This window comes from Myxine glutinosa, chromosome 3, assembly GCF_964187855.1.
Source record: "Myxine glutinosa chromosome 3, kmMyxGlut1.1, whole genome shotgun sequence".
In the NCBI taxonomy this organism is placed as follows: domain Eukaryota; kingdom Metazoa; phylum Chordata; class Myxini; order Myxiniformes; family Myxinidae; genus Myxine; species Myxine glutinosa.
The window spans coordinates 172,302,135-172,317,246 of record NC_136263.1 but is presented as its reverse complement, the minus strand read 5'-3'; the positions used below and the strand labels follow the sequence as shown (position 1 = coordinate 172,317,246).

General features: G+C 44.6%; 1 protein-coding gene across 8 annotated transcripts in view; it reads left to right on the top strand.

The window, feature by feature from the left end:
* The window catches only part of LOC137423053 (glucocorticoid modulatory element-binding protein 2), a 131,590-nt gene that overhangs the window by 101,460 nt on the left and 15,018 nt on the right, over positions 1 to 15,112 (top strand). For 7 of the 8 annotated variants that reach the window (XM_068109835.2, XM_078774740.1, XM_068109830.2 and 4 more), the window contains 4 exons: positions 793 to 953; positions 1,075 to 1,212; positions 1,899 to 2,036; positions 2,190 to 2,312. In XM_068109835.2, coding sequence (XP_067965936.1) covers positions 793 to 953; positions 1,075 to 1,212; positions 1,899 to 2,036; positions 2,190 to 2,312 — 560 coding nt within the window. Of the gene's footprint in view, positions 1 to 792; positions 954 to 1,074; positions 1,213 to 1,898; positions 2,037 to 2,189; positions 2,313 to 2,601; positions 2,643 to 15,112 lie in introns of all 8 variants that reach the window. The other variant, XM_068109836.2, reaches the window with a different exon arrangement.

Here is a 15,112-nt window from a genome sequence, read left to right as displayed (position 1 = left end):
ACAATGTTCTCCATTTTGCCCTATTTTCTGCATCTCCCATTGTTAACCCCCTTGCCACCTTGCCTTGCCCCCTTGCCCTTGCCTCCTTGCGCACTTGCCAAAAACGATACATAGCAGGATATCTCAAAAAGTTATGGACGAATTTGGACGAAACTTGGTGGACCAGTTTGGTGTCTGACAAAGACAAATAGATTCGATTTTGGTGAAGATCTGAATATGGATTCGGATATGAGAATTATTTAATTTCTTCAGTGATTCTTCACCATTGGGAGATGAATCCAAAACCGATACATAGCAGAATATCTCAAAAAGTTGTGGATGGATTTGGACGAAACTTGGTGGACAGGTTGTGTGTGTGACAAGGAAGAATCGTTTCAATGTTGGTGAAGATCTGAATATGGATTCCAATATGAGAATTATTTAATTTTTGATGAAATTTTGATTCTTCACCATTGAGTGATATGGCCAACCAGGCAGAGGCATGCTCTCTACTGAGTGCTGTTCTAGTTATCTTTGTTACTACCATTTTTGTTTTCAGCATGTGAATTAAAGCAGGAAACATGTGATTATTATGGGTATTGCTTGCCGACATTATCAAATCAACTTCCTGCAAAATTATGCAGTTACACATGTTGCTCTACCTTCTATAAGCAAAACTCTTGGTCAAATCTGAAGCATCCTCAGTTGGATGAAACTATAACGAGGTGAAAAATGCCCATTCTGCTGTGCTCGAGCACTGCGAGCAATATCGTAAGGAGCCTCACCCACTCGAAAATAATGTCTTCCGTGCAGGAAGGTCATGGACTCAGGGGAGCTGGATTTCTACCAGCATGAAAAGGTGTGCACTAATACGTGTCGCAGCACCAAGTTTGACATCCTCATCAACAACGTGCGCTCCTCAAACCTCATCGGTTCACAGGGGGAATACATGCTCAGCTCCACACCCACAGACGGTATTTTAACTTAAAAAGGCTCAATGAAGCCGAGATGCTTTTTCTAAAATAAATAAAAAATGGTGAGATGTTCTGCAGATTTTTATGCTGATTGAGAAACGTTTTTCCTTGCCATTGACAGTAAATGGTACTCAAGGGGGTTCTGGGGAAGAAGGAAACAAAGAGTGCAGTGAACTCGGCTCGACACCAACCGGGCTTCTCACACCTTCCACACCTTCAAGTGAATGTAACAAGTCTCGCTACACAGAAGACGTGCCTGGTATTATCCTAAACTCTCGCATGCTGTCATAATTGGGAGGTGTGGGATATGTCCTTGTACGTTGACATGAATTATGAGGGCATTGTTAGACAATGAGCATATCAACACATTATGTGGGATTTGAACCTCCAGCATTATGAAAGAAGTGCTAGGATAGAAACAGGAAACAGTCCTGCATTTGTTTCTAAATTCTTGCAATTTTTTTGTTGCCAGTTTATACGCGTAGTATCTGTTATCAGTATCTGTTACATTAAAGCCTGGTGTTAGCTTCATGGTTAAGGTGGCTGGCTTGAGATCTTAGGGTCTTGAGTTTGAGCCCCTGCCGTGCCGTTAAAATAACACCAGGTGGGTTGACTCAGCCTGTCGTCCTTCTGACGTCGGTAAAATGAGTACCAGCTTACTGGTACCAGGGGCACTGCATCAGTGGCACAGCCACGCTTCTAGAAATGATGAAACCAGCAGCCACAGGCTGCATATGAAACAACAACAATCTGCTACATTCAGGCCGACTGGAATTTGATTTATGGTATGTACACCAAAACTTTTTTGAGCAGAAGGTGATGGCGCAGGAAGGGGGTTTGATAGATTTGTTCTTCATTATTATTGTTTGTAGCAAAGGTGAAAGGGGGGGGGGGAAACAAACCACGTGATTTTCCATCATTGGTGTTTATTTGCAACCACCACAGAGGACGTTTTCGCTCTTTGGCGCGGAATTTCCGAGGTTGGCCTTCTTGGGGAGGTGGTAAGTGAGGTTCAGCAGGAGATCCAGGACACACTGAAATCACTGAGACAAAGGATACAGCAATCTCCACTGCAGGTCAATGGTACGAGATGAGGAAGATTACGTTTTGCTTTTTGGGTTTTTTTAAAAAGAGGTCATGCACAGTGCTGCATACTGCGTGGATATGTTTACGTTTCCCCGTCTGGTGTGTGCATGTTTTGTCTTCAGGTGTGTTCGCTTTTACTCTCATTTACAGATGTGGCCATTCTAAACAATGTGGTCCAGCAGTTTGGCTTGATGGACAATGTTAAGAAGATAATCAGCAACCACAAAGGGCAGATGGACCGCTACAAGGATCAGTATACACGTGACTTGGCTGGTGAGATTTACTTGTTCTGATTGTTGCTTTCCCAGTAATTAACAAAAAAACATGTTCAATTGCTTTTCTCTACATTGCAAGTATGAGCAAGATTACATAGAAATCATCGATTTTCATCATATTAACTTCAAATTTGAACAGGATTTGCATATTTGGTCATGGAATTAGTTCACCAAAAATCAGAACAATTGATTTAGCCGTTTGTCATCGGTTTCCATGACAACAATTTCACCCCATCTTACTATAATTCACCAAATATCTGTCTGTCTGTCTGTCCGTCTGTTCCCAGGTACCGCAAAAACGGCTGAACCGATCTCAACAAATTTTTGGGTGGGTAATCCTGGGACCCCCTGGAGTAAAATAGCCTATATTGTTTTCCAATTTTTCCAATTTCAAATTTTCCCCATTTTCCAAACACGATGGAGTAATATTTACCGATATGAACAGTGATGTGGCTTTTATTGAAATTCTACAAATACTGTTTAAATTTTGATGATTTGTGTGTGATATGATTTAACGGATGTTTATATATTTCGTTTAAAACATTTAAATATATATATATCGTTTATTTATCTCTCATTTTATATACAAATAAACGTTAAAGATATATACAATTATATACATCGTTTAAAATAAAAAAAGCCTTCAATTTCTGATATTTTGCCTTTTCATTTGGGCCTCCCAATTGAAGACCCGCCATTAGGGCGGGTACCGTTGCTAGTTCTAATCAAATGGGACTTTTGTGAATTTATTATTGCCATACCTCAAAGATTTTTGAAGATGTCAAATTGAAACATATGCAGTGTATTTATACTGTTGTGGATTCGGGGGTCGGCTCTCCCCTTATCAAGGGGGGGTTAATCCCCTTGTCTTTTAAGCTGGCCGTCCCCCAATCCTGGAAGCTATGACGTCACTTCCGGTCGGTATTAGCCAGGGTGATTGGTCAATGGAGTCCGAAATACCTGCTTACTAACCCGACCGTAAAGCGAGGAGATAACTCCCACCCGAGCCGCAGCGTTAATAGATACGCCGAGCGAAGCGAGCCGCGACTCGGGCCGTTAACAAATACTACTAAACCCGATCCTGAGCGGTTCCTATCGTGCCACAGGTATTCAATTGAGAAAAGACGCAAACGATCGAATGAGAGGAAACCAGAGTAAGGGAAGAACAAAGAGTGGGTTTATTAACTATATACAAAAACCCAAAAGAAGAGGAAATGAAAGCAATATACAGAGCAAAAGGACACAGGGCAAGCTTAACTATACAGTCTTACTTACAACCCCGGACAAACAGACAGACTTACACGGGAGGGTAGTGGTAGGAGGAGAAGGTCCAAGCAGATGGTTCCAGGCTCCGGGTCTGCGGCGAAGAATGGCAGGCAGCTGGTGTCGTTGGCGCGCGACCGGTCCTTATAGATATAGCGGGGGACTGGAATGCGGCATACGTAATATGCGTGCCAACTCTCTCTCTCAACGTTCGTCTCAGAGGGTACCCTCGCGCAGATCTCGTTACAATAAGCAAGGAGTCCGTGGCGCCGTTCTCTCCCAATGGAGCTCCCCTCGCGGTCCTCAAACAATGGAGCTCCCTCGCGCAGTTCCTCCAATAGCCACAGTCCCCTTCGCAGTTCTCTTAAGCAGTCCTCGCGCTTGCGCTTATATAACGCGCTGTGAAATCACTCCGCGCTCCACCAGGCCACGCCCGTCGGTCAGATTACATCAGCCCTGGTTGGTTGGTGGGGGCTTACCAGCCACGCCCTGATGGTGAGTTGACGTGGCCACACCTTGTTCTTGGCGCTCCGCCCCCTTCTTCTTCAAGCTTGACCGCGTGCGCAATGGCGTTTGGAGCGAGCGCTGAGGCGGCTGCGGCTGGCAGAGGCGCGTAATACAATTTGGAGAGAGGCTGGCAAAATGGACGGAATGGGGCCTATCTTATTTAATTAATGCAACGCAGATGCAACTATTGGGAACACAGCCTTATCTGAAACACATATTAAGGAAATAACTGAAGTCCTATGGTGACCTACGTGTTGCTTATCGACTAGCTATGGGTGCGACCTTATTAAATGATGGGATATTTACAAGAGTTATTATTTACAAGTATTTACAAGTGAGGGGTTCTCAAAGCCGCAACAATACGTTTATAGTACATGTGAGTAAAATTTGGTCAAGATTCGTCAAAGGTCAAGGTCATGCATGGCCTTCCAAAACATGCAATACACCTATTAGGCCTCAATTAGAAAATGTATCTGTCTAATTTGTTATGCATAACAATCAATCATGTGAACCACTTGATCGGTCAAATTTTCGAAATTGCCAAATTGCTGTTTCAATGGCAACTCTTGATTTTTGGAGTTCACAAGTATCGTGCATTGCACGACATCCTTCTCGTTTGTTTGTTCTTCTTTCTGCTTTGCACCATCCCATTCTTGCCACATTTAAGAGGGGATTGTGCTGTGCAGGGATGCCAGTTGTTTCACTGGTTAACAAGGATGAGCAATCAGAGATTGCAGACCATCACCAGGACATGTTTTCAGTGGTTTTTAAGGCTTTTGTGTTAAAACAAATATGGCGGCCGAACCAAGTGACCAACGACGTCATTATTTTTTTTTCTTCACAAATTTATCCCAAGACGACGCTCAAGAAATTGCATCTTGATCGATGAAGTTTTGTACTTGTCGAATTATGATGTCATAATGGAGAACCTAGGACATTATCATTAACATATTTTATTCCCCATTGAGAGTTCTTTACAATGAGCCATGTCTCAATTTTTTCTATGCAGCACTTTCGGAGATATAGAGGTGCCCAGTTGTTTGGTTTTTCAAAGATGACGCCCATGCCATGTGACCTATGATGTCATAATCACAACAAATTCCTCAGAAAATTCTACAAATTATACAGGAGTTGCACGTATGGTGAAAAATCCTATCAATCGGACCAAGGTTGCAGAGAAAATCATATTTATTCTGTGTGGACAAACAGACAGACAAAGAGACAGACATACCAACACAGACAGACAGACAAACAGACAGACAGACAGACAGACCAACACAGACAGACAGACAGACAGACAAACAAACAGACAGATGAAAAATCGGTCAGAGACTGAGGACTTGCTGGAATGTACTTTTTTATCGGCCATTTTGGACAAATATAGCGGCCGAACCACGTGAGCGATGACGTCATCATTTTTTGTTTTCCAAACTAATTTATTCCTTGATGATGCTCAAGAAATTTCATCTTGATCGATGAAGTTTTGTACTTGTCGAATTATGACGTCATAATGGAGGCACCTATGACATCATCATTAAAATATTTTATTCCCCATTAGTCCAAGCCATTTAGCCCAAATATGGGGCCAGATAGGAAAAAACTGCAACACTACATATCAGTGCGAAATTGTATGCAGTAATATATACCAGATAACATATCAAAAGTCTAAAGCTCTAAAAATATGGGGTGTCTGTCAAAATCACTGGTACATGGACCCCCCTTTTCATCCTTTTGCGGTACGATTTGTTCACATTTTGCGATACATTCCGAGCACATGGTATATAATTATACTTTTAATATCAGGAATTACAGCATGTTACAGCCCCAGTACGGCCCGTACGGAACAAAAAAATAAGCACGTAAACAAAATTCCCAATAGCTAAATACTGATCACTGATATGCAAATACATGAATCACTTGTCATGACTGTTTCAGAATTATGGCACATTTTGTTGATTAAAATCACAAACTCATAATAAAATCACATATAGAGAAACTAATAATACTGACTCATAAAATACTGTCGGAAGTCAAGGATTCGCTTAAAAGTAAAAAAATGTCCACAATTAACTAATTCAGCTGCATGTAACAATCTATAACAACAGTCCACTACCTAATCATCATTTTCCTCGTCATCGTCGTCGCTGAAACTGTCCAGGACGGAGTTGGTGCAGCCAGATCCACGGCACTGGCCACAAGCAGGAGAACACTCCAAGTTGTTCTTGCGGCATGTACACCGTGCGGAACCACAATCGGTCGAACAGTTGCACCGGATAACATTCAACAAATCCTGAGGTGCTGGAGGGAGGTCGGTCATAACAGGAACAAGATTGCCGTCGCTCATTCTCCAGCCCCAATCCACTGGTTGTAGGCTGTTGTTTCCTTTCCACTGCTGTATTTGCAGATACACCCGTCTGCTGTGATATCTCGCTGCAGCAGATGTGGGCGGTAAGGTCTGTGGGAGTATCTTTGAAGTCTTGACTGCGACCTGTTCACAAAACCGCTTGTACCTGAGGGAATCCAAACTTTCATCAGGTTTACCCTTGTAGAGACACACGAGTGCTATCTCTCCTGCAGCCTCGACCACATCTGGTGATGCATCCTCAGCCAAGAACTGTTGGGATTGAGTTTGGAAGAGTGTGCTCATCATGAATTTCTTCAGTGACGCTCCTTTGCCAAGGCCATACAGTCGAGACGTCGTGTCACATCCCAATACTGCGTGTATGAATAGGATGCTTTCACACACAGCTGAACCTAGCTGACGTTTCATGGACTTCACATTCCAGATGTGGTTTGGTTTTGTAGTGGATTTTGCCTGACTATACATAAACAAGTCGTGTGCTTCTAGGTTTGCGTAGAAGCAGAGTAGGACGATCAGATCTGTGTCTTCTCCTATAAGGGCTGTGTTCCTCATGTTCGCCGAACTGACTGCGGTCTGGACGATTAGGAGGTCAGCATCTTCCTGGGAATGATGGGTCTGGCATCCAGAAAGCCGGAGGTATCTGCTCAACATGTTGATGAAGTTCTGTTTGTTGTTGAGGTTTCCCAGGAAGATGTCTTTCTTCAATCTTCATGGTCAACTTCATGTCATCAGTGAAAGTCACTTCTGGTCCACCTCTACCTGCTGCTCGCCTCTGGTGGGTCATGTGCTTGGTTGATTGACCAAGATATCCATCAAATATTACGATGGCCTTTCCGTACTTTCTTGTAACATAGTCACAGTGGAGCATGCAGATCTCTCGATATGTTGGTGAACCACGTGGCCATGGTATACGGTGCAGCAGACTTCCCCCCATCCAAGACATACTGGATTTCGCTGATTGACTCGATGGTACCTGGTTCAAGTTTAGACCAGATAGCATCTCCGAGTACGGACTTCTGGGCTTCACGTAGCATCAGCTTTTCATCAAACAGCGCAGGTGGATGAGGGCATAACTCAAAGCGAAACATCTCTTCCTTATCTTCAGCAGATTTTGAGATGATGATGAGACGCTGGAATAGCAGTTCTGGGTCTATCTGTACCTGGTCTTTACCAACTCGCACAGATGATCTGGCCTTCAGAAATGTGGTGGCTTGGTCTTTGCGCTTGAACGTGTAGTGGACAACTGACTGATTTGTCATGGAGTGCATGATCTTGTCTCCAATGAGCTTGGCATTGTCGACATCAACCTTACTGCCAGCGTTGACACCAGTCATTATGTTCCTGAGGGATGGATGACACTTGAAAGGATTTCTGTCAACTAGAGCGACCTGTAGTGTACTTGTATCTTGCATGTCGCGATGCTGCCTGGTTTTGCCCATCTCTTTGTTCTGTTCACCTGTGCTGTACTTCACTCCAGTGAGCTCTTGCATCGATCTGTTCGTCTCCGAACAAGCCGGCATGGACAAAAGCCACATTAACCGTTGTTGCTCTGTCATTCCTCTTCCTCTTGTTAACCCCCCGCTGGTCTTCATACTTCTCATGAGTACTTGCTCAATCATCAGGTCTGAGGAAATTCCAGCCCAATTGGCTCTACTACTTCTTCGGGCGACATGGAAGCCCTGAGTAAACTTACGGTGCACATCTGGATAGTCCTGTTCTAAGCTGTGCATTATTTGCAGGTAAATCCTGGCAGACTTAGCATAGAGTGAATGACCTGAGGCTGCTACATATGGTAACATATCAGATACAGCTTCGAGGTGCAGGGACCAGTTTCCCATATGCTCGGCTTTGATGAATTTTCTTAAGATCTTCACCATATCCATATACTGTAACCACAGTTTCGCTGTTCGGTCTTTGGTCAATGATTCTGTCTGTGTTTGAAAGACTTTGCTGATCTTGTCAAGGATTGGATCACTTGCTACATCGTTGGAAGATCGTGTGCCTTTCATCAACGCATCATACAGGGTCCTTGCTTTACTCACATCTGGATGAATCACATCATCATCGGCCAAGCCACTCATTGCATCTTCATCCCGAACTGGCAAGTCTTCTGCAGTTCTGTATTGTGTTCCTCCAAGAGGATCAGACAGGAGGAGTGCATTCAGGACAGCATCCAGGAGGATGTGTGCCCGTACAGCCCTGGAAATTGCTTTTCCTGTTAGGATGTGATCCACTGCATTTGGTGCGTATATGAGTTCTAGCAGCTCCTTCAACCCAGAACCACCCATGAGGTGCCCTATGCTGCCAAGGAAGCTCATTTCCATATGAAAGGCACCTAGCCTTACCACAATACGTCGCATGGGGCTTCCATCTGGCTCCGAGAGAATGATCGACAATGCCTTCCACCATAGTGGCTGATCAAAGGTGATGATGGTAGGTACATCATGTTGTTTAGCATGTTGCGCAATGTAGTTGAGAGTGGAGTAGATGCATGTAGTGTCGCTCGAGCTCAAATCAATCATTGGGAGAAACAGGACAGACGATTTTGAATGCTGGACACCACGATGTAAGAGTTGCATCATCCCGGACCATGCAGGTCTTGGTATCTTGAACAGCAGTGACGTCTTCCACAGTACATCAAGGTTGACCTGGAACAGTCTGTATTGGGTCACTGCGCTGGTCACTAACAACATTAATAGTCCGACTTCCCTTTTCACGAAGTGTCACTACTGGATTATCGTTGTTGGTGGATTCATTGCAGAACACACACGAATTGGCCGCCATTCTTCAGGGTTGGATTACCTGCAAATATAGAAAAGTTGAATATACTATTACTGTATGTTATTGCCAATAGACCTAAACATACTAAATACATGTCATTGATGGGATTAAAAACTAAGATATATATGGTTCACAAACAAATAATGATGTACCGTCGCTTGCTGTGGACTGAGCAGTCTTTGTAAAACGGGGTGTGGTTAAATAAGACACTAAAACAGTAAAAACTTCACTTATATATACAATATTGTACAGTATGATATCCTTTATTTATTATATCGTGCTAGTGATTAGGTCCAGTGTATAAAATAAGCAATAGAAGTTCAGAGAGCGACAATAATCATAGCATGCGGCATATGTACGTCTTTTAACATGGGGCTAAATGGAGAAAACTTGATTGCATTATTTGAGAGTCACCCCATATTTTTAGACCTTTATACTTTTAGTATGTTATAAAGGTACCTTGAGGGTAATCAATACTAATGAGATCGGTAGTGTTGCAGTTTTTTCCCCGTCAAATGCTAAATGGCTTGGACTACATGGAGAGTTCTTTGCAATGAGCCATGTCTCAATTTTTTCTATTCAGCACTTTCGGAGGTATAGAGGTGCAAAGTTTTTTGGTTTTTCCAAGATGGCGGCCGAACCACGTGACCGATGACGTTATCATTAACATATTTTATTCCCCATGGAGAGTTCTTTACAATGAGCCATGTCTCTATTTTTTCTATTCAGCACTTTCGGAGATATAGAGGTGCAAAGTTTTGTGTTTTTTTTCAAGATGGCGGCCGAACCACGTGACCGATGACGTCATCATTTTTTTTTTCTCCACCAGCTTATGCCGTCATGTCGCTCAAGAAATTGCATCTTGATTGGATGAAGTTTTGTACTTGTCAAATTATCAAATTATGACGTCATAATGGAGGCCTTTGGTCGAGAGAGTTAAAAATTGGGCACAGTCTATTCCAGGGCAAGACAAATATGTGTGTAAAGTTTGGCGATTCTACGTGCAACGGTGTAGACGTAGTGCTGCGAACAGACAGACAGACAGATGAAAAATCGGTCAGAGACTGAGGACTTGCCGGAATGTACTTTGTTATCGGCCATTTTGGACAAATATGGCGGCCGAACCACGTGACCAATGAAGTCATCATTATTTGTTTTCTAAACTAATTTATTCCTTGATGATGCCCAAGAAATTGCATCTTCATCGGATTAAGTTTTGTACTTGTCGAATTATGAAGTTATAATGAGGCACCTATGACACCAACAACAACAACAACAACATGCATTTTAAGGCCATTTTCCCTGCTAGAGCGGGGGTTTAGCCTTTCAGTCCCCATGACAATCTTCTCCATTTTGCCCTATTTTCTGCATCTCTCCTTGTTAACCCCCTTGCCCGCATTTCTTCTTCCACCATCTTTAGCCAAGTCTTTCTCGGTCTTCCCCGTCCTCTACTTCCTTCTACATTCATTTCCATCATTCTTCTCAACCAGTCACTTTCATCCTTCCTCAACACATGACCAAACCATCTCAACCTGTTCCTCTTCACAGCATCAATCACAGGCTCTATTCCCATCATCTTTCGCAATTCTTCATTTGTCTTCCTCTCTCTCAACGATACTCCGCACATCCACCGAACCATTCGCATTTCCACCCTTTCCAGCCTTCGTTGCTGCTCTACGTTCATTACCCATGTCTCGCTCTCATAAATCAAAACATTTCTCACACATGCAGCATACACCTTTCCCTTCAGCTTCAACGACACTCCCCTCCTCATCAGCACGCCACTCAGTTCCCGAAACTTCTTCCATGCACATCGCACTCCAGCAACCGTTGCAGAGTCTGATCCACCTTCTCCATTCAGCATGTCTCCGAGGTAGCAAAATGTTTTCACACCTTCCAGCTTCACGCCGTCTCCAAGATCCAACTCAACATTTCCTCCATCTGCAGCTCCCTCTGTGCACACCTTACACTTGAATGTAGCTGCCACACTGGTTAATGATCCTCTCAGACCACTACATTTTTGATGAACCCACTCAGCGCACATTGTACATTGAATGGAGTTCACTCCGACACCCTTCCTGCACACAGCACATGGCCACTTCCCAGTTCTTTCCACCTCACCACATGCTTTACCACTTGCCACCACCTTCGTCTTTCCGATATTCACCTTCAGACCTTTTGTCTCCATACATTCCTTCCACTTGTTCATCTTTTCCTTCAGTCCATCCATACTTTCCGCAATCAAAACCAGATCATCTGCATACAACAACTCCCACGGTAAACACTCCTTTACGTTCTGAGCCAGCACCTCCATCACAGCTACAAATAGTCGTGGACTTAGTACCGACCCCTGATGCACTCCCACCTTCACCTCAAACTCACCACTGTTCCCATCCTTCGTCCTTACTGCTGTGCGCGCTCTTTTGTACATTGCCATCACTACTCTGAACAAACCATTCCTCCACTCCTAACTTCCTCAATGCCCATGTCAATACTTCACGTGGAACCCTATCGAATGCTTTCTCCAGATCAACAAACCCAAGAAACAACTTCTTCCTCTTCTCCATGTACTTCTGCAACTGCCTCACAATAAAGAGCGCGTCTGTCGTTCCTCTTCCTGGCCTAAATCCAAACTGCATTTCGTCGATCTTCACCTTCTTCCTTATCCTCCTCTCCAACACCCTTTCCAATACCTTCATTCCATGCTCCAATAACTTTATCGCTCGGTATGAGCCACACTCCAGAGGGTCACCTTTCCCCTTGTATAGAGGGACGAGTGTACCCAGTTCCCAATCCACTGGAATGCGGCCTTCTTTCACCACCAGATTACAGATCTCTGTCATTCTCTTCACACCCCAATTTCCCGCTGCCTTCAACATATCTCCCACAACTCCCGTCGGCCCTCCCGCTTTTCTACTCTTCATTGCTTTTATCGCTTCCTCAACTTCCTTCTCAGTTATCTTCTCTGCCGGTCCTAAAACTGGGTTACTCTCTATGTTGCCATCCCATTCATTCTCTGTATTCAACAGCATTTCCATATATCTTTTCCATCTTCCTTTAATTCCATCTGGGTCCACAACGATTTGTCCCACTTCATCCTTCAAACAACTCACCCCCATCACATCACACCTCTCTTTCGCTATCTGCTTTGCAATCCTGAATACCGCTTTCTGACCCTCTTCCGAATCCAAGCGTTCTCCGAACATTTTCCTGCATGCCTCCTGCGCCTTTGCTACCTCTTTCTTTGCAGCCTTCTTGGCTGCTTTATAACTTTCATGCTCTGCTTTTTCTGCTCCCGTACCCTTCGCCTTCTGCCACTCCTTGAACTTCTTCCTCTTCTCCTCAATCCTCTTTCCAACTTCATCATCCCACCACCATGTTTCCGAGTGCCTCGGTGGTCCTTTTGTTCATCCACATACCTCACCAACGGCTCCCAACAGACTACTATCTTTTGTACACTGAATCGAGGCTCGTGAAAGAGCTAACATTTACTTCACAAACAAATCAACCAGACAAACAAAATATATAAAAAGAGGGAGCGGAAGACAAGATGGGGAGAGAAGGGGAAGCACACAAACACAACATTTGAGAGCAGGGAGATGTGTGGAAGGGAGAGGGCTTGGGGGGAGGAGGTGTGAGAAGGGGGGTGGGGGGGGGGAGGGAGAAGTATAAAACACAAGGACACCAAGGACTTCCAGGACAGAAGTTGGTATTTCAAACAAGTGGAATTGGGGTGAAATTAGCTGGGGTAGAAAAGATCAAGGTTTTGGATGGGGGAAGATAAGAGATGGTGGTGAACAGCTGTTTTAAAGACCTGGAGGGTGGAGTGGGATTGAAGAGAGTGAGGGAGTTTGTTCCAGAGGCGGGAGAAAAGAGGAATGAAGGAGTGAAGGTGAGCAGAGAGTCTTGATTTTGGCAGTTTAACCATAAGAGGGTTGCAGGCAGATCTTGTGTGACCTGTAGGAATATTTGCGGGACAGAGCCCAGAGAGAGCTGAGGGAGCAAGGCCGGAGAGGAGTCGGTAGAAGACGGAAAGACCACCAACCTGCCTGCGGTGAGTGAGTGAGAGGCCCTTGGAGTTAGCTTCATCGCGGGAGATTCCAATGATTCTGAATGCTTTGGTTTCAACAGCGTGAAGACGAGCTTGGTGTGAGGCAGGAGCACCAGCCCAGAGGGGAGAGCAGTATTCCATTGAGCTGCGGATGAAAGCCTTGTATGTGGTGAGGAGCTCAGGTGTGCCAAGGAAGGACTTCGCACGACGGAGGATGCCCAGTCGGCGACTGGCTTTGGAGGCCAGATTTGAAATGTGGTTTTCCCAGGAAAGATCATGGCAGATAGTGAGACCCAAAAGCTTGAGTGACAGAACTTCTTGGAGAGGATTATTCAGAAAGTGGATGGGAGGGTTGTCCAGTCGGTCTTTTCGGAGAGACATCGTAAGAGTGTGAGATTTGTCAGGATTGAAAGACATGTTCCACTTGTTTGCCCACTCTGTGATTTTGTCCAGGTCTGCAGAGAGTGAGGAGGCTGCAGACTGCCGATCTGAGGGATGAAGAATGGAGCGACAGAGAGTAGAGTCATCAGCAAAGAGATAGAGAGGATTTTCAAGAGAGTCAGAGAGATCATTGATCAAGAATCTTTCATTGACATCCAACCACTTTCAAGCTCAACCACATCATCCTCTACCCTACTCAGCCTCTCTTTTAATGCCTCCCTTACTGTCACCTCTTTCAACCTCCACACATTCATTCTCGGTTGGTACTTCACCCGCCGAGCTCTCCTCGCACCTTTCACCCTTATGTCGCAGACAACTAATTGGTGCTGTGAAACAGCCTCCTCCCCCGGGATCACCTTTGTGGTCCGGAGGTGCCCCCTATCTCGCCTGCACACCATCAGTTAGTCAACGGTTGTCGTCGACCCACCTGACATGTGTATGTAACAAGCTTATTGTCCTCTTTCTGGAACTGAGTATTACAAATCAACAAATCAGCTCCATCAGCAAACTCCAAAATCCTTTCACCTTCTCCATTTCTCACACCATATCCATAACCCCCATGAACTCCCTCAAAACCGTCCATACTCCTTCCCACATGTCAATTTAGGTCTCCTCCTACCACAACAACTTCCTCATCTTTCATGTTTTCCATCAGCTTCTCTACCGCACACCAGAACTTGTCCTTCTCTTCATCGCTCCGACCAACCTGCGGAGCATATCCCGAGATGACGTTCACCAAGAGCTTTCCAATCATCATTTTCACCATCATCAACCTTTCACTCACTCCAGTCACACTCACCACACTGTCTACAAACTCCTCAGAAAACAAGACACCAACACCATTCACGCCCTCCGGGCACCCTTGCCACACAAACGTGTATTTCTGTCCCTGCCCACCCTTCACCATTCTCACACCACTTCCCTTCCATCTCGTCTCTTGCACACAACATATGTCCACTCTTCTTCTGACCAATACTTCCACCACTTCTCCTGATCTCCCTGTCATTGTCCCTACATTCCATGTCCCAAACCTCAGAAACCGATCTCCACTTCAGGCTGTACCCTGCCCATATGTAGTTGTAATTGTCATGGTTCTCTTTTTTTGAGGCAATGTTTTTATGGCCGGATGCCCTTCCTGACGCCAACCCTCTTCGTCGCCCCGTATGACATGCAGGGATATGGTGTACCTATTCTAAACCAGGGTACACTATGACATCATCAATAACATATTTTATTCCCCATGGAGAGTTCTTTACAATGAGCCATGTCTCAAGTTTTTCTATTCAGCACTTTCGGAGATATATAGGTGCAAAGTTTTTCGGTTTTTCCAAGATGGCGGCCGAACCACGTCACCGATGACGTCATCATTATTTTTTTTCTCCACCAGTTTATG